The 19,139-nt window shown below is 47.0% G+C and overlaps 1 protein-coding gene across 2 annotated transcripts in view; it reads left to right on the top strand.

Moving 5' to 3' along the window:
- Positions 1–11,386: 11,386 nt before the first annotated feature.
- ZEB2 (zinc finger E-box binding homeobox 2) overlaps positions 11,387–19,139 on the top strand; it is a 114,262-nt gene continuing 106,509 nt past the window's right edge. The window contains exons 1-3 of one of the 2 annotated variants that reach the window (XM_048310366.1): positions 11,387–11,632; positions 11,737–11,835; positions 14,457–14,624. In XM_048310366.1, the coding sequence (XP_048166323.1) occupies positions 14,552–14,624 (73 nt within the window). In that variant the 5' untranslated portion in view covers positions 11,387–11,632; positions 11,737–11,835; positions 14,457–14,551. Of the gene's footprint in view, positions 11,836–14,456; positions 14,625–19,139 lie in introns of both variants that reach the window. The other variant, XM_048310365.1, reaches the window with a different exon arrangement.

Genomic DNA, 19,139 nt, shown 5'->3' with positions numbered 1-19,139 from the left:
AGTAACTGTTAATATATTGGTTTTCTGGCATTTCAATGCACCTAAACAAGAATTTTAAGAGTTTTTTCTTGATCTTGCATTACAGTGATCTACTTCGCCTACTTCCCACTTCATGCTTCACACAAAATGTTTTTATTTCACCAGCCTATTGATCTTTGAAATTTGAAAATCACTCAGGTTTGTCTGTGACTTGTGTTTCTTTCCCCATGGTTTGTGTTGAGAGCTTTAATGACATTCTCCTTTGAGTTGCCTCAGAGGAAAGGAAAGACCCAGGTTTTTTCACATGTCTGAGGAAGCATCTGTATGCTAATTCCCTCTCAACTTTGCAAGCAGAAAATTTAAAGGGAGATGGTTTTTAGCAAATGAAGACCAGTTAGCAGTTAGAAATCCTTGTAATAGTACCAATTTCTTGGGAGTTCTTTTTCCTCCCACCAGCCTTCAAGGCTGTTTCTTGACTTTACAAGATAATTATAAGTTAATACTTGACTCCCAGACATCCTGCTCCACCTTAAAAATTGTACTGAATCTGTCAAACATCAATTTTGAATCAATGCCAATTCAGTATAAATAAAGTGTGATATGGACACTCCAGCAAAGGATTGCCTGCAAATCAAAAGAGCTCTTATCACACAAGGAACGTGATAGATTTTTTCTCCAGTAATTCCAGTTCAGATCACCTTTTCCAGAGCAGAAGTTTAGTGACTGAAATAAGACATTAAACAATTGTTGTTTCTGGATGTTAAAGATGCTACATATAAGCGAAGGCTGAGCCTAATCATTTTTCAAAAAGATCTAAACACTAATATTTTCATAATTAGGATGAATACTGAGGTAGTGGTTGTATCCGGTGAATTCACTTTAGAAAGTGAAAAACCCCAGATTATGCCAATTAAAAATGAAAGGTCTAAGAATAAACAGGGAATTCTTGCAGAGGGATCCAATTCACAGCATAGTAGGCATTAAGTCAAATAAAACCACAGAGTGAACTGAAGTATTAATGAACAGAAGAGATAGCCAGACATGTTTACACAGGCAGACAGGGCTGGAGGATATATCGACAACGTGGGGAGGTGTGTTGTAATAAACTTGAAGGGGGACAGACTTGTTGGGCCAAGTGTCCCTTTCCTGTCCAGGAATTCCTCATGTCCTTATTACCCTTTCACCTCTGGACAGCTGCAATATTAAAATCTGGCTCATATCTTAAGGAAATTGAGTTTAATGTCCTTAATTTAGTCCCCAGTCCACATATATCCATATCACAAAACAATCATGCAGTTTGGCTCGACGGACAGCGACTGCTGAGGGAAGAGGCCCATCCTGGAATGGCAGGGCTGCTGCAAGGCAGGCCCAAGTCCTCTGTAAAGCAATACATGCACTGTACATCCACACTTGTGAGAAACCATCTCATTTCCACTTCTTTCTTTTCTGGTACCTTTTGCACACAGATTTTTAATTACCAAAGCCGTTGTCACGTTCCTATATCATGGCAGGGGCCAAGCTGGACGAGAGCAGAGGTGGTCTCTTGGTTTTCTCATGTTTTCTTCAGCTCTAAGTGCAGCCTCAACAAGGAGCTTGATTCAGCACATCTCACTTCTCTCTGAAGCACGGAGGAGGGCTGCAGGGTTAGGTGCTGCATCCATAGATTACATAGCAGGGAAAACATGAGTGGCATATTTTGGTCCTGGGGATTGATATGCAACACTCCGAACACCGAAGTCAACTGCTAAATAATCTGGAGTCAGAAAGGGGCAGAGCAGTTGTGGAGAGGGAAGAAAAAAATGTGAAGGGGATAAAAATTAATCATCGAAAGAGTGTTATGTTCTATGTTAGTAAATCATGTTAACTAATTGATTACGTCATATCTCAAGCCAGGCTTCTGATTTGAAATCTTCAGGAATCGGTGGGCAGGGATGTAAAAGGCACTTGTTCTCCTCATCTGGAAAACATCTATGTTGCTCATTTTCCAACATGAGGGGTTTTTTCTCTGTGTTTTCCTTTCAGAATATTTTTTATGCCTTTGTGATGGTTTTCTTCTGATCTGTTTGCTTACCAACATAAGGGGCATAAAATAGCGTAAAGATACTTGAAGAGTATTGACATAAATGTCAGTGTACTGGGTGCATTTTGGGATGGAGAGAGGGGTGTAAGATGAAGGATAAGTGTGTCAGCTCACGGCAGACACAGCTGATTTGTAAATAACAAAATTGTAGGATTTATTCCTTTTGATGCACTACACTTTTATTAAAAGAAAATCCCCTGGAAACCTCTGTAAATGGCACTAAACATATAATTAGACTTAGCTTTTTTCACTCTCTCCTTATTTAAGTGCTCCATAACTTCAGCGGTGATTCAGTAACAACTGATTTTATAGAAACATCTGACAATGAGAACAAATATTTGCAGTGTTTTCAGTCTCTGCTCTGTATTTCTCCCTACGAGGCAGAGCTTTCCTTCCTTGTGCATGGATCAGTGTTGCTTTCCCTGCTGCTCCCACCTCCAAACAGATCCACTTTCCAACACTAAATATCAGATGTGGCTTTTTACCCTTCTCTTCCTACCTCCAAAATGCCACCCCACAAATTCCCGTCTCCAAATTCCAGGCACAGACCTCCCAAAAATGAGTGCCACTACCAGGCAAGCTTCAACATAGGCAAAGTTGTGGTGGCCAGGCACAGCTGGTGGGTGGCGGTGGCACAGGAGCTCTCCCAGGCACTCATAGCAGCCCAACCCAGGCTTCCAGAATTATTCCAGAGACCATTTTATCTCCTCCCTAGCCCAAAATTTAGCAAGTCACATCCATTTGTGGTAGGCCCATTGGCAGGTGGATCCACTGACATGCAGACCTTCTTGGTGAGCATCGAACAGTATTCCCCCATTCTTCCTGGTGCTTTTTTTGGACCCATTTCCAACCTGTCAGAACAAAGGAAAAGAATACAGACACTTCTGAATTAAAAAAAAAAAACAGAAAAAAGATAAATATAGCCGTTTTTAGAGGGTTTCAGGTTGAAGGTTGCTTGTCAGAATCCAAGAAGAGAGCAGCAGTTGTTCTGACACTGTGGTTTTCACATCCTTGTCAGAGATTTGAAGCAGGATAGCTGATGTGTGTTAAAAAGGGGTGGGAAGGTTTAAAATAGTTTAGATGCTGCCTGGAGCAAGTTTGAAAAGATATAGTAAGGAGCATTGGTAGGAGTGTACGTGCACCTAAAACCACCCGTGGGGGGAAACAACTTGTCCAGCTGCTGGTACCTTTAATGCAATTCTGACCTGGAACACCTCAAATGACCCAGAGAGGCGTCAGGAAGTTTCCCAAGAAACATTTTTAAAACATAAATCGGGGAGGGAGTGACAACATGGAGAATACTTTCATTGCAAGGGAAAAGAAAAAAATCTCTCTCCGGTTTTTGACAGCTCTAATAACCCAGAGTCTAAGATTTGGGCTTGGAAAGGGGCCAGTTGGCCAAGCCTCTATCCACAGACAGGCTGGAGATGATGCTGATAGTCAGAGGGAAGGAAACAGAAGACCTGGCAAGTCCGATGCCACCCCTGACGAAGGGGATGTCTGCCAGCTCCTGGGTAAATCTGCAGTTTAGGTGTGCAGCAGTCGCTGGATTCTGCCTCTGCTTCTCCTGGAATCTGATCCAGTCAGCAGCCACCCGCAGAACGGCAGCAGTTTCCCAGATATTGGGCAATTCTGTACACAAGGAATTTCTTTGGAAACTATGTTGCAGCGGCTAATGGTTTCAAATCATTTGGGATTTTCTAAATATCTTTGTAACCCTTGCGTTTCTGTAGATTTTAAAATATCCAGCTAATCTCCTGAAGTCGTGGAAAGAAAAACATGTTTTCCCCAGGGCAGTGATAAGAAATAATTGGGGCAATCGACTGACTCTGAAACTTTTGGATGGACATCAAAATGTCAGCTTTGCACCCAGATTCTTTGCTGCTAATTTCACCTCTATTAACTTCATCACGAGTCAATGGGAAAAGTCAGGTGTCACTAAGAAAACCAGGGAAAAGGAAATTTGATCTAGTCCCAAACAGGTAGCACAGGGGCTACTGTGTAACTGTAGGATTTGTATTCACCTTTCAGCCTTAAAGCCAAACAAAAAAAATCTCCATGTTAATAAATCTAAAGTTGTCCATTGATCTCATGAAGGTACGACAATATCTGAGGGGCTTCAGATGATGTTCTTGATGCCCCATCCCTGGAAGTGTCCAAGGCCAGGTTGGACAGGGCTTGGAGCAACCTGGGATAGTAGAAGTTGTCCCTGCCCATGGCAGGGTGTGGAATGGGATGAGCTTTAAAGTTCCTTCCCACTTAAATCATTCTGGGGTTCTCAGCCTTCACCCCAGAACTGCTGCTGGGTGACCACAACCCTATAAGGGATGTCTCCCTTTACAAGGAATTGTGGGAGCATCTCAGGGATGTTTGCTTTCTCTCTTGCTTTTGGAACCAAAACAGCAGACGTTTAACCCCAGTTCCCACCTCATCCTTTTGCAGAGAAGTCACTGCCATTGCCATCACCCTGATGGCCAAAGCAGTGGCAGTTTTGGCCACTGGGCTCAGAGCTCGGCCCTTGCATGTGACAAGGATTGCTCAAGTTTACCACTCTTGCTCTTACAAATTCAACCCCTCCTAGAAAAAAAAAAAAAAAAAAAAAGGAAAAAAAGAAAGAAAAAAAGATTCTGTTATCACTGAGCAAATGCAACTGCTAAACATCCTATTCAGTATAACTTCAGCCTGTTCTGAGAAGTGTGTTTCACAGTTTCTCTATGCAGTATCTGTCTGTCAGATATTGCCCACTACATTACCATAGTCTATATAATATACTTCCACCATAAAATATATATATATATATCTTTATTTTTAGGCGTATTTGTTACCACCTGGTGTGAAAGAAAAAAAGACGTTAAAAGCTTTTATTTTCATTTTACATTGCAAATGTCCTATGTTCCTTGTATTAATGGCACTAAGGAAATTCAAACAGTGATGAATTTTTGCCTCCGTTTTGGTGTAATTTCTCTAATCTGCTAAATATAAATAGTGCATTAATTTTAGATATTTCTAGAGCAACCATCACCTTAGTTCTTCAGTATGACATCAAGGAACCAACAGGTTATACACAGAATATTTGGGCTCCCTGCTCGTTTAAAAGTGCCACTAAACAAAATTCTCCAAATCTTTAATTTCTTAATAAATTCTCACAGAAGGGAAGGCAACTCCTTGGGAGCCAGGCGGGCAGTATTGCTGTAACAATTAACCCATGGCCAGAAGCAGTGGAGCAAAGGCCACTTCTTTCATACCTTTATTTAATTTTTCTACCTTTTGGGTTCTGGTTTTGTCCAGCTGCCCCTTCCTCCTTTCTGTTCCCTCTGTGGCTGAGCTGTGCTCACACCAACCCAGCGCCGAGCGGGGTTGCACAACAAGCACCATCCCTTGCACCCCTTTGCTGACCAACTTATAACTGACCTGCACTTCTGTTGTTCCTTTTATCACCACAAGCTCACTATGAAGTAGGGTCTTGAGGGCTATGATTTAGGCATATTAAAATATATCAAGAAAATACTGATGTTGGCTCACTGGGAGGACACAGTAAAAATTTATATTAAAAGTTCTTGATGCTTTAAACACCTCAAATTAAAGCAACCTTTGACCTTCTCACCAAGTGTCATATAAACAAGGCAGGAACATTGAGTATCTGAGATACTTCTTTATGGTTTCCTAGCTTAACCCCACAGGGGTTTAGGTAATGTGTGCATTGCAGGGGACCTCGCCTATGTGTATAAGAAAATGAGGCCTAAATGTGCTCATATCCAGAGGACCCACCACCTTATTAATGCATATATGTCATGCATAGATTATTAACAGCTTCATAACTAGATAGGAACTTGCATTTCAATAAACATACTTTTACAAGTGCAAAGAAAAAAGTTTTGCATTAGGATGTTACTTACTTCGTGTCTTTGTCCTGGGAGAATGCAACTAAATAAACCACATTTAAAATCAGACATTAGATATGCAAATATGTGTTCAGATCAGAGATACGAAAATTATTCAAATGATTAATTATTCATCATAAAAATGTCAATTAATAATTCTGAAGCATAATAGGCATCTTTCTAATGCATCTTTATTTTTCAAGCCTAAATACTGTTGAATCTGTGTTCAATTGCATTCTAACAAGTTTTTAAAAATTCAACAAAGTAAACAACCAACTATAAACAAAAGTGAGCCGTGAATTTTAATCACTGCCAACTGAGCCAAGAAGTGTGGCCAAACTTCAGCGTTGATCCCACAAGAGAAGGAAAAGCATCTCCAGCTCACAGTGTGGGACAGTGGATGGTGGATGCTCATCCCTCACTGCTCTCTGCCCAATGAGAGAAGAAATTTTGGGACCTGTGGATGCTGTACCCCTGCTGCAGATGCACAGACAGATACTGTGAACAGCAGCTGAACATCTCCAGGCCATCAGAAGTGGCTTTATAAATGACAAAATTAACAAAAATATATGGGGATATTCACTTTTAATGTTCAGGGACTCACACAAGATCAAATATTACAGTGATCTGCTGGTTAGAAATGCCCAGGGATAGATAAATTAAAGCCAGACAATCTTTTCCCTTGCTTTTGGCTCGTATCCTATCCCTACATGGGTTTTCCGCAGAGGAACTTAAAAACTTTGGGAATGTTGATTCAAAAGGTTTCTTCCCAAATACCTCATCAGCGGGTGGGGGGAGAGTCATTCCCTGACCCTTTCTTCCTCTCCTCTGTGCCCTCTCCTCCATGTGGAAATTGGAAAAAAAAAAATAAAGGCTGTGCTTTCTAAATCTTAGTTTATAGGGACACCTGTATCGAGCAAAAGTATCCAGCAGCATCTTGGGCCCACATGGGGCCTTCCCTGCTCACAAAAATTATTCCAGCCTGTCTTATCCTCTACTACCACAGGTGACTGCAGAAAATAATACCCCCTGGCATTTTTTTTTTTGTTTGATTTGGGGGTTTTTTTGCAACCTCAGAATTTTTTCTCAAGGCAAGGACATCTTCTACACCCCAGAGATCGGAGCATGAGAAGCAGCCAGAACCCACAGGGATCCCAAATCTTGCAGGAGCAGCTCCCTCAGAGGAGCAGGGCTGTGGGGAGGGAAGGATGCTCTCCCCAGGCTTGGCTGCAAGTGGGCACATCTCATCTGGGTCTCCTACATGGGGATGTTTAATCCCTGAGGTAGGAAGGGTTCCACACTTTGGGGAAAATAGTAGAGAGTTCTGGCTACAAAAGACATGAAGGAACAGCCTCAGAGCAGCTGAAGTGTATTTAGAGGTGTTAAGCCTCTGTCTTCACCAGCCTCTAAAATGTAGTCAAAACTCATCAGCCAGAACATCTTTGCTGCTATTCCCTCAGTTTTCCTCCTTCCACGTGGTGGGCAGGAAAACACAGTCCCCGTTACTCATCCTTCACCAGGGAAAAAGCAACACATCAAAATAAATAAGGCTTGAATCATCCCCCCAGCCCATGCCACCAGGTCCCCACAAAGCCACCATGGCAGAAGGTCTCAGCAGAAGGCTCAGGTCCTCCAGGGCCTGTGCCCCAAAGACCTCCTAGGTAGCTGGTCACCTCCCCTCTCAGTCAGAGCTGGGTGCCGGGGGATCTCAGGAGGGGTCTCTCCCTGCACAACCCCTTTCTCATGGCAGGGTTTGTCCCTGCAGAAGGATTTGCCCCTGTCTGGTCCCACAGATCCACAGGGATGGGAACATAGGGTTATCTCCAAGGGGCTTATCTTCATCACGATAGGTTTTGGTGGACAAAGGAAACTCATTGAGGAGCTGGAGCCAAGAGGGCTTCTCCTGTGGCTTTAACCAGGCAGGTTTGCATCAGGATCAGGCCACCCTCATCTCAACTCACTGAATTTCCAGGTGGGAAAACCTGAGGAAAAGAGGAAAAACTGGCACTCAGAGAACTGCCCTTAAAAGCATCTCCAAGCCACAGTGCTGGGAGATGTACACAAGGAAGGAGCTGGAGTTTGTGAGGATATTTTGTCTCTGCTTGCTTTTAAACTGATGGGGTGGGAGGGATAGGATGTGCAAAAGTTTTAAAATAGAGCAGGGAATAGGATGTGCATGGGGATGCTGATGGAGCAGGGACTGGGATCCGGGCAGCCAGCACCACCCCAATAAAGCAGGATCTATAGCCTCTCATTATTTCCATCTCCTAAAGAAGCTGCACACCCGTTATTAGTTCAGAGCCAGGCAGGAAATCATCGCCTGGATTAAGGTTAAATTCCATCTCAGAAAGGCTTAGCTGATTGCTAAATGTTAATGTCCAGTGTCCAAAAATTAAAAATAAAAAAACCCCAACAAGCACCCCCACATCTCACATTAAAATAACATCTAATAACGTTGGGTGCTGTGTTAGTCCTGCAAGGATCCGAGCAGTTTTATCACTCCGATGCAAACCCTGCTGAGGCATTTCAGAGCTGGGGAAAATGTGAGATTGAGGGCTGAAAGAACAGCCAGCAAAATTATGAATAGGGATTATCTGACAATGCCAACACGTTTCTTAAAGCCCTTGAGCATCATCACACGCTCTGAGGGTTTATTTTTCAGCGTGGCTGCAGATAAATATATTTTATTGATACACCATCGACAGCACTCCTGCCTATTGCGAGTCAGGCTTCAGCCTCTTGTAATCTCCAGTTCATCCCCTCGTTTTGTAATCTGGAAATGTAGGAACAATATGTAAGGAGTTTGTAAGGGGATTAATTTATTTTGAGAACTTGTTGGTTGGTTTTTAGGTTTTCTCCTTTTTCTCCTAGAAAACGTGAGTGAGTGGAAATTGAGCAAGTCAGTAATTAGCATTCACTTTTTTCTTTTTCTTTCTTTTTATCATATGCATCTAAATTCAGTTTAGCTCTTTAAGGAATTGCCAGACTGCCCTTGATTTATAGGCAGTGCCTTCTGGATCTGAGAGGATCTAATTCAAACTAATAATACTTGAATCTGATTTCAGGATATTTGCACTGTGCTATATATTTCCTTAAGATATCATCTTTCTGTGTGTGTGTATGTGATATGTCCCTGTGTATACAGGTACTTTTAGGCATGGAGAAGTCATGCATCCTGCAAGAAAATCATGTTGGCATTCAGAGAATAGTGGCAAGAAAACTTTTAACAAAGCCATGGTGACTCACGGAGGGGGGAAAAAATAGAAATAGAAATAAAAATAAGAAATAAAAATGAAAATAATAATTAAAAATTTTAGGGCAGCTCGTTCCCACCTTTGCCTAGTCGGGGATTGCAGCGGCAGCAGACAGCCAGAGCCTGCCTCTCCCTCCCCACTCCGCCTGCAGCTCGGGGTTGAGGAGGGGGACACCCGGAGGTGCCACTTCCCAGCCCGGGAGGGGATTTGGATGCCCCTACCCGGAGCCTGCCCGTGCGCTGCCTCCCCCGCATCTCACAGGGGCACCCACTCCCGTCTAACTAAGAGATGACCAAAAATATTCCCAGGCAGATCTCGGTGGCTCTGATGAGCTGCAAAGACAACCTGCGGGGGGGCGAGGGGGGGGTCCCTTCCTTCCTTTGCGATGCTGAACCGTCAGGAAGGTGTTCCCTGAGCAGGACCATTTTGGAGCGCAATCCCAACGCTATTGCTCGCCCTCCGCTTCTCGCTTTAGGCACACGTTCAACGCACAGTTCAAGAGCAGTTTATCTAAGCGTAATGTAAGTAAAAGTGCAGTGTGGGATCAGTGTGCCATTTGTTTCGGTTCTCTTCGGGAGGGGGAGAAGAAAAAAAAAAATAAAGTGCTGGAATAGACTGAACTCTTGTCAGAGCAGGGAAATTGTTCCGCAGCTCTTTAACGCAGCCCTTTGGGCAGCCCCACGTTTACCTTGGGAAAGGACCGTACGAGTGGGCAGGACGCGAAGTTTCTCTTTGCACTGAGATTATTTCGAGCTCCTTTAGGAGGAAGGAACGGCTGTGGGTTGTGCTGGGAGCTGGGCATGAGCGGCTGGAGCCTCAGCCGGATCTGCCCCCTTTGCAGCTGAACGCCTTCGCTCAGCATCCCCGGCTCGGGCTGCCTTTGCTTACTTCGATATTACTTCTCGATTACGTGCGGTGTAAACCAGCTTTTTGATTAACAAACCGGCAGAGCGTTGGTTAAGAAAGCTTAAACTTCAAAAAAAAAGAAAAAACTATCCCCCTGGGAAGTGGGCTCTGAATTGGTTAATAATGTGCAGTACTTGCTAAATTGCTGACTTCCAGATGTGGAAAATATCTTTCTTGTTTAGGACCTACGTAATCTGATTGGATTACGACAGAAGCGTCACATTGGAAGGCTTTTGAGTGATGATTTAATTAACCATACAGTAGAAAGCTGTATTTGCCAGGAAACCCCTTCCATATTTGCATAACCAATCCCTTCAGTGCAAAGGTGGAGTCTGAGCTTCTTTTCTTTTTTTTTTCTCCCTTCTTTTTTTCTTTTTTTTCTATATGTAATTTTATTTTAATTTTAATACTTGAAAAAGGTGAAAAACTTGTAACCTCCCTGAAGCTCAGTCCCACGCGTTACTTGTCCACGCTGTCTCTCTGCTCATCCAGCTACTTCCAAGAAAGAGGAGAGCCAGGAAAAGAGCCCATCTCACCCCTGATCCATATCTGTGAACAAAACAGATAGACTGTAAGATCTCAGCACGTTTGGTTGATTTTTTTTTTCATCAGATTTAGCTGACTATTCAAATAACCTGGATGAGTGCTGAAATGAAAGGGAGGGGGGGGAAAAAAAAAAACCCACCAAAAGAAACGCGTTAAGGATAAAAATAAAACCGCACCAAAACAAGCCAGGAGCTTATTTGCAGTGCCCGAACAGAGTTTAGTTTCTAGGCTTTATGTTAGGGTAAGTTTCCCCAGCGCAAGAGGCGAGACCCCGGAGCGGGGCTGGGCGCGGGACGGTGCAGGGCAGGATGCGGCCCTGGCCAGCTCCGCGGGCGGGCGGGCGAGCGGGGGGAGCCCGGCGGGGGGGCACGGCCAGGGATCCCGCCCGAGGATGGGAGAACCGGCAGGGATCCAGCCTGGGGGCAGGGGATCCGGCGGGATCCTGCTGGGGAGGGGGCGGGGGATTCCGCCTGGGGGAGGGAAAGGGATGCGGCGGGGGGACACACGGGCAGGGATGCGCCTCGGGGAGGGGGGGTGAGCAGGGATGCGCCCCGGGGATGGCAGAGACGCTGGCTGAGCGCGGGGGGAGGGCAGGGTTGCATCCGCGGGGCAGGGGGTTGCAGCCCCCGGGGGGTTGGGATGCGGTGGCGGGGCGCGCTGAGTTTCCGCGGGGCGCGAAGCGGCGCGGAGCGGAGCGGCGGGGCGGGGGGCGGGCGCGGGGCGGGGGGCGGGCGGGAGGAGGTGGAATTGCATTTCTGCCGCTAAAGCGTTCGCGGAGACTTCAAGGTATAATCTATCCCAGATCCTTTCCCAGAGAGAAACTTGGCGATCACGTTTCCACATGATGCTCACGTTTGGTGCTCTCCAATTATCCCTCCCCACAAAGATAGGTGGCGTGTGTTGCAGGGTCTCTCCTCTCGCTCGTACAGAAAAGAAAAAGAAGAAAATGTCATTAGAAGAGGCGTAACACGTCAGTCCGTCCCCAGGTTTGTGTTTCCTGGAGTGGCAGAAAGAGATCAGTCCTAACCTGCCCAGCAGGAATAACGGTCCTTCCGACAACTCTTTGCAAGGCTTTTTACAATTTCTCCAGGAGCTGCATCTCCCTTCACCTTTTCTCCTCCACTTCGCGGCTTCTTCATGCTTTTTCTTCTCACCATTTCTGGCCAAAACTACAAACAAGACTTCGCAGGTAGGTTCGGAATTTAATTCCATTTTCTCTCCTTTTTTTTTCCCTCTTCCCTTCTCTTTTTTTTTCTCACACCACCTCACGCATCAGCGGGCTTATTTCATTTCGAGAGTATTTTAATTTTTCTGGATTGTTTATACTTGGGGCGAAAAATCTTTTTTTTTTTTTTTTAATTTTTTCAATTTTTTTAACCGAAACCTGAAGTCACTCCAGCACCGCTCCAGGAAGGGGTGAGCAGTTTCGGGGTGCTCGGGGCTGTGCCACCACCACCCCTGCTCCCCTTACCTGTCAGCCAGGTACGGGAAGTGCCTTTTAAAACGCAGCAGCAAAAGTTTTAGTGCTAGGAAAGGACTTCGTCCTCCTGCAAAAAAAAAAAAACCCCAAAACTGAAACATCCATCCACCCACCTCCTGCCCTTTTTATTTCAGGTTTTATATCTGAGCTCTGAAAGTTTGCAGGTACCTGTTAATGCTTTGCATGCCCTGAGCATGCAGAGCCAGCCCGGCCGGGCACCGCTGGAGCCCCAGCCACGGGCAGGGCTCCCCGGCAAAGGATGTGTTTCCCCAAACAGAAAGTTCTGCTGTTTTGTCTGCTTAGTTGGTTTCATTTCTATATTTTATTTTGTGAAGCTGGGTGAAGTAACACCTTAGCTTCTGGGAGCCTAAAGCAAGAAGTGAAAGTACAGACTGGAACTTAAAAGTCGTTTACCAAAAGGGAAAAAAAAATTAAAATTAATATATGTTTTTTAAAGTCTGCCGGTCTTCTGGGAAGAAAAGTGTTCTCGAAATTTGCAGGTTTAAAATTATTGACAACTTTTCACGGGAGGCTGGAGAGTAGGGAAGGGAGTGAAATGCATTTAAAACCATTCACCATTGGTCGTTTTGCATTAAAACGCCAATTGCCGAGGCAGGCTGAGGGTCCGGGCTCTCCTCGGTGCCTGTCCTCCCTCCCCGCCGTATCTCCTCTCCTGGCAGATCTGCCGCGGTGATGCCACCATTGCCCACCCCAGCCTCGGGAATAACTGGCAAATACTAAAGTTTCTAGCACATTTCTCAGCCTCCTCTTTCCTCAGCCACATACATCCACATCCACAGAGCCACCCATTCCCTCTGTCCAGGCGGAATCCCAGACAGGAGAGTGTGAGTAAACACGCTGACCCCACACACACTCTCTCAATCTTCCCATCCTCTTACCTTCTTGGAGATTTATTATTTTTTATTTATAGCCAAGCAGGTTTTATAACAGTAAACGCCTGAGGAGAGAGTTCAGGCAGAATAAAAAGACCCAACAGCAAGCACACTTCACTGCTCAGTCCTGGTGTGAAGCTCCAGCAAAGTAAAAAGACACAAGGAAGGGGAAAGAGGAAAAGAAAAAAAAAAAAGAAAATCTCACTCTGCTTAAATATATATAGATAGATAGAAATTGTTGAGTCAGGTAATCATTTTTTAGGTTTTATGTAAAACTCCCAGTGCAGGAGAAGACAATAGATGCGAAGGCGAGGGGGGATCCTGCTCAGGAGAGCAAGGGTTAATTGCCCTTGTTTTACAGTTTGCATCTGTTACATCTTTTATAGCCCCCTGTTTAAACTAATCCTCAAGTCAAAGCATCTTTAAAGCTACAGCATCTTCTTCGAGATGGACTGAGTTTCAGGAGCGTTCTTGAAGCAAACCAAACGCTCCTGCCCCTCTCTCCCTTTGACAGATAGAGCCTCCTGCCCAGCCCGGGCACACAGGCACACACAGTAGGTCTAAAAGTTTACAAGTTGGTTTTATTTATTTTTTTTTTCTTAAAAACAAAAAAAACCAAAACCCAACTGAAAGGCTGAAAACTCTGACAGCGGTAGTTTTGATTTCTGTTTCTTTTCTGGGAAGGAAAAAAAAAAATGACACTCTGAAGCTTTGTTTAACTAAGGGGCAGGGGAAACCCTGAATATTGTCAAACTGACTAAAAAGGTGACAGAGGTTTATAATTACACTCCTCGTTGTTAGGGGGAGGGGGAGGTATCCGTGCTGAGCTTACCCCAAAAGGACAGGGGAGAGAGCCATGTTTCCCTCTCCTCTTATCACTTTGCTGGAGTGCACTTTGGGGGAAAAAAAACGAAGGCAGGAGCAGGATAGGATTTCGCGTGAAAAGAAGTTCTAGTGTCAAATTAAAGTACTTTTAGGAGGAAATGGTCCGCCTAGCACTGAGTCAAACAGCCTACTGTAAAAGCTGTGCATTCCCTCATACGGTCATGAGTTATGACTCATTTGAGATGTAATTCTTGTCTCTCTCTCTCTGATCTGCTTTGCTGGTGCAACACACACACACGCAGGGAGAGAGACACACGCACACGCGCTCACACACACGCAGAGACACACACAGAGAGAGAGAGAGAGAGAGAGAGAGAGGGAGCAGAAATAAATAAATAAATAAATATATAAATAAATAAAGAAGAAATCTGCCCGGCTGGGGAGAGAGGGGGAGCCCGCTCCGACCGCGTCCCACCTCCCCCGGCACGGCCAGCCTCGCCGTGTGCGTGGATGGGTTCTTTTTCGGGTGCAAACTGGGGTCCCCGTTGGCGCCCTGCGTTTAAATGGGACATCCCGATGCCCACATTGTCGCTGTGTTTGGTCGTTACATAGAGCCTGCGTGCTGCTGCTGCCGCTGCTGCTGCTGCTGCTGCTGCTGAATCAGGGAGTCGAGCCCATGCGAACTGCCATCTGATCCACTCTTATCAATGAAGCAGCAGATCATGGCGGATGGCCCCAGGTGTAAGAGGCGAAAACAAGCCAACCCCCGGAGGAAAAACGGTAAGACGCCCCCCCGGGAAAACTTTTCCGGCCGGCTCCGCCGCGGCCGTGGGGGGGAAGCCGGCGGCAGGACGGGGAGCGGGACGGGGAGGGGGGCACGGCGCCCGGCAGCCCGGGGCTGGCCGCCCCCCGCCTCCCTGCGCGGCGTCCCGCGGAGCGGCCGGGGCTGCGCGGCCGCGGAGCGCCGGGGGTGCGGAGGGACGCGGGGGGGGAGCCGCGCTGCCGCCCGCCCCGCCGCCGCCGCGCCCCAAAGTTTGTTGCGCGGGCGCGGAGCGGCGCGGGCGCTGCCCCCGTGGCCCGGAGCGGCGGGGCCGCTGCCCCGGAGCGGCGGAGGAGCGGCGGGGGCGGCCCGGCTCGCCCGGCGCTGCTCCCCGGGTCGCTCGGGCGCTGTCAGTGCGGGCCGGGCCGGGCCGAGCCGGGGCGCGGAGCGGAGCGGGGCGGTGGGAGGCGCGGAGCGGCGCGGAACGAGCGGGGCGGGCGGCCCTGGGAAAAAAAACCGGCAGCGTGAGAACCCCGAGGCGGGCTGGCACCGAGTTAGCGACTCTCTCTCTCTTTTTTTTTTTCTTTTTTTTTTTTTTTTTATTGTTAGGGACTCGAAAATGAAACTTCCTCCTCCCTGATAATTAATAATACTAATGAGCTCGGTGCCCGATTGTCCGTCGCTGCCCTCTCCCCCGGTCCCCGCCGGCCGCGCAGGGCCGGGGCGCAGTGGGACGCGGTGTTCTGGGCTGATTTCACATTTGGCAGCTTTCACTGGTGTGGTGGGTCTCTCTTTATCCGTCTCTCCCCGTCCCTCCCTTAGTTTCTTCCTTTCTCTCCCGGCTGATAGCCGCTTCCCCGCCGCCAGCCTCCCCCTCCCCGCCCGCAGCCCCTCCATGGCCATCCCGGCCCCACTTCCAACAACTTTCCTCTCGAGGAGCCGGAGGAAGGAAGATATTTGTGTGAACCTGAACCCATGCGCTTATAGCTCAGCTACTTCATTTAAGTGGAGAGGTGGAGGTGGAGGGGGGCTGAAGGAGGAGGGGGACACACACAACAACAACAACAACAACAAAAAACACAAAGACAAGAGAATGTTGATTAGAAACAAATGATCCTGCCCCCCTCCCTTTCCCTCTCTCTAGGTTGTGAGTGTGAGTGTGTGTGTGTGCGTGTGTGTCTTTTTCTTGTTGTGGTGGAGGCGTCGAGCCATATGGGGGAGTGATAGAGGAATTTTAGTCAGAAACTGTTCGTTATGTTACACTGGCTTTTCCCTTTGTGTTGTCTTTGATCTATTTGCTTGGCTTAGAATTACAAAAAAAAAAAAAAAACAAAAAACAACTAAAATAATATATTCTGAGCAGCTTCCCAAGGATCCGTTCCTTGTTATCTTTTTTTAAAGTCTCTCCCCCTCCACCACCACCCTTTACTCTTGTGTCTGTCATTATTTAAGGTGGTCCTCACAGAGGAGACCTCCCCTTCCCCTCATCTCTGGGTAATTTAGTAGACATTAAAATTACACGTAATGTTTCCCTCTCCTCTCTTGTGTTTCCTCTGTTCTTTTTATTAAATGTTGGTTATTGATTTTCTAAAATCAATGTCTGTTGTGGGGCTTTTTTCCCCTTACAAGTATCTAAAGCACGTTGCTGATCAACTGGATAACAAAAGCTTTGTGTCAAGTAGCCTTTTTTCTTATGTTAAACAGTCATTTTTGAGAGAAAAAGAGAATGAGATTTAAAGCAGCGCATCCAGAAGTGCTCTTTTGCAGTAAAGAATATTCTGAGTGTTTGAGGGGGTTTTATTCTTCTTCCTCAGCCTCCTCGCTTTTCCAGGCAAGACTATTAGTTTAGCGTGTTAAACCCATCACATGCTCTCTGATGAGGGATGCATCTACGTGTTTAATATTTTCTCAACATGATTTGAGTCCTATAAAAAACCCACCACCACCACCCTACCCCCCCCCCCGCCACCAAAAAAAAAAAAAAAAAAAAAAAAAAATTACTGGATGCCTCTGTTTGCCCAGGACACCAGGACCGTATCCTGGTGGTGCAGCCAAGTCTTTGGGAGCACGTATGGAGCGCGGTGGCACAGATCCTGGTTGCTCCCGTGCAAAGGGGTGTTTTCAGGCAGCTGCACTAACTTGGAAAAGCCACCACACTTGGGAGACGAAAGTTTAATTGCGATTTTTAAGGTAACCACTTAAAGATCCTGCAAACTTCAAGTGTGTGTGCACTGCTTACGCGAAGGGCTGAGTTCTCCCTTCAGTGTCTTGTTCTGGCCAAGACACGGGGTGTGTGTGGGGGGGAAGGAAATAATTCTCTACTTTCTGTCTGTCCCCTCTTTCCTCTTTGTGCTCCCTAATTTGTTTCTTTCATTCATTTCTGAGTGAGAAATGCCCTTGTTCTGAGGAGCAGGTAGAGCGAGGGTGGGTTTGGTTAGGGCTTTTTTTTTTTTCATTTTCTCTTTCTCGACAAGCACGTATCCAATGCCTTTCCCGTTGGGAATTGCCTAGGATTTATCTGGACTGAGTGGATTTTTCTTCTTTCCTGGAATCGTGGAAAAGATGTTACTTCTGAGCTTGTGTCTTTGCTGATAACACCAGAAACGGTGATGCTTATCGAACTCGGACAGAAATTCCTTAGAAACGCAGCAGAACCAAAATAAAATTTAAAAGCCACGAAAAAAAAAAAATAGATGATCATGAAGGAAGCGAGAGAAGTGTTAGTGAATCCCAGACACATTACAGACGGGGACAGAACAGAATAATACAACTAATGCCTCAGTGGGCTCCACGCCTGTGCGCGTGTGTCTGCGTGTGTGCGGGGATGGGCAAGGCTCGGGATGAGATACCGGGGCTGGATAAAATTACAGCGGAGCTAAATAGGGTAGAAAGGAAGCAGGCTCGGGATTTTCCAAGATAACGGGGTTGATGAGAGCTGCTGGAGTGGAGGAGAGGTGTGCGGGGGGGGGTGGGTTGAGAGAGGCGATGTGGAAATCAGTGAAGGGTGAGCCCCCCGGGGAGGGGGGGCAGCAGGGAGGATGGGAAGGAGAGGACCCCGAAAGCGGGGCGGGGGGGGCGGGAGGTGCGGGAGCGGCAGCCCAGGAATGCGGCGGAGCTCCGGGAAGTTCAGTCAGATGATTCCCAGCGCCTGACTCACTTCGCGGCACTTTCACTCGGGAGAGAAGTGGCGGCAGAAGAGGAGGAGGAGGAGGAGGAAGAAGAGGAGGAGGAGGAGAGGGCAGTGAGCCCCCTTTCCGCACGGGCGCCCCGCGGAGGCGGGGGCTGCGCCGGCGGCCGCAGCGCCGGTGCGGAGCGGCGCGGAACGGGGCCCGGGAGCTGCGCTGTCCGGCCGGCAGCCCTGCCCTGCCATGCCTGATGAGCTGCCTCTCTCCGTGTTGTTGTGGTTTGGCGTTTGTTGGCTGAGGTTTTTTTTCCCCTCCTTTCCACTCCCCTCCTCGAAAATCCAAAGTAAAATTAAAATCCCTGCGCGGAAGGGGGTGGTGGGGGGGTGAAGTTGTATCTAATTTACCCCAAAGTTTCAGTAAACAGCTCTCTTTGATTCCTTTGCCACCTCGCTTCCAGTTGTAAAGAAAAGGGAGAAAGTTCAGTGCTTTCAGGGCGTCTGATCCAAGAACACAGACCAAACAAGCAGAGACGATTAGACTTGCTCAGAGCCTTTCCCAAAAAGATACCCACCCACCCTCCTTCCAGGGATGCTGGGGAAGGGGGAAAAACCTCTTTCACTTCTCACTTTAAAAAGAGGGGGGGGGGGGGGGGGGGGAAAGAGGAAAAAAATAGGCAAGCCTGCCTGCTGCCTTTAGTGAGTGGGAAGTGAGTCTTGTCTTCCCTGCCTGGAGAAGTTTGGAGGCAGCTAGACTGAGGCTGGGGTGTGAGGAGGCAGCTGTTCCCTGTGCAGCCCAGGTGGCAGCGGGCAGAGCGGGCACCCGGAGCACTCCTGTGGCCGGGCAGCTCCTCAGGGCCGGGAATCCGTTGCGAGGAGATTACTCCGGGAGTTGGCTCACTGGGTAGCGAGACAAATGTACTACCACCACCTCCAGAAAAGCACCTGGAGATAGGTATTAAAAATTAATGCCATAAATGCGAGTGGCCAGGGTGTAATGATTATGCAGCCACATTTTCTCAGTGCAGATTCATGTCCAGGCTGAGCTGTGACATGGAGCAGGGGAGGTTGTTTTCTGTGTCAAGTCGGATCTATTTATTTGCTTCCGAGTTTCAAGAAACCCAGAGAATTTGGAGATTAGTGCCTGATTTACTGTTTGCCATTTGTGACCATTCGGCACTTACTGGTTTTGCTTATTGCACATGCTTCGCAAGGAAAGTTTTGGGGGAATTTCTAATTGCTTCAAGAAAATGCATTTGATGGCTTGGAAAAGGCATATTTGAAAAGGAAAAATAATAATAAGGAAACCATTACAAGTTAATTATCAATAATTATACGTAGCCAACTGCCCAAGATAGGGGAAATATGAGGGAGACTGAGATGCAAGCTCTCAGGACAGGCTGGTAATATTCCC

This window comes from Corvus hawaiiensis, chromosome 7, assembly GCF_020740725.1.
Source record: "Corvus hawaiiensis isolate bCorHaw1 chromosome 7, bCorHaw1.pri.cur, whole genome shotgun sequence".
NCBI classification, from domain to species: Eukaryota; Metazoa; Chordata; class Aves; order Passeriformes; family Corvidae; genus Corvus; species Corvus hawaiiensis.
This window is presented reverse-complemented; position numbering and strand designations above follow the sequence as displayed.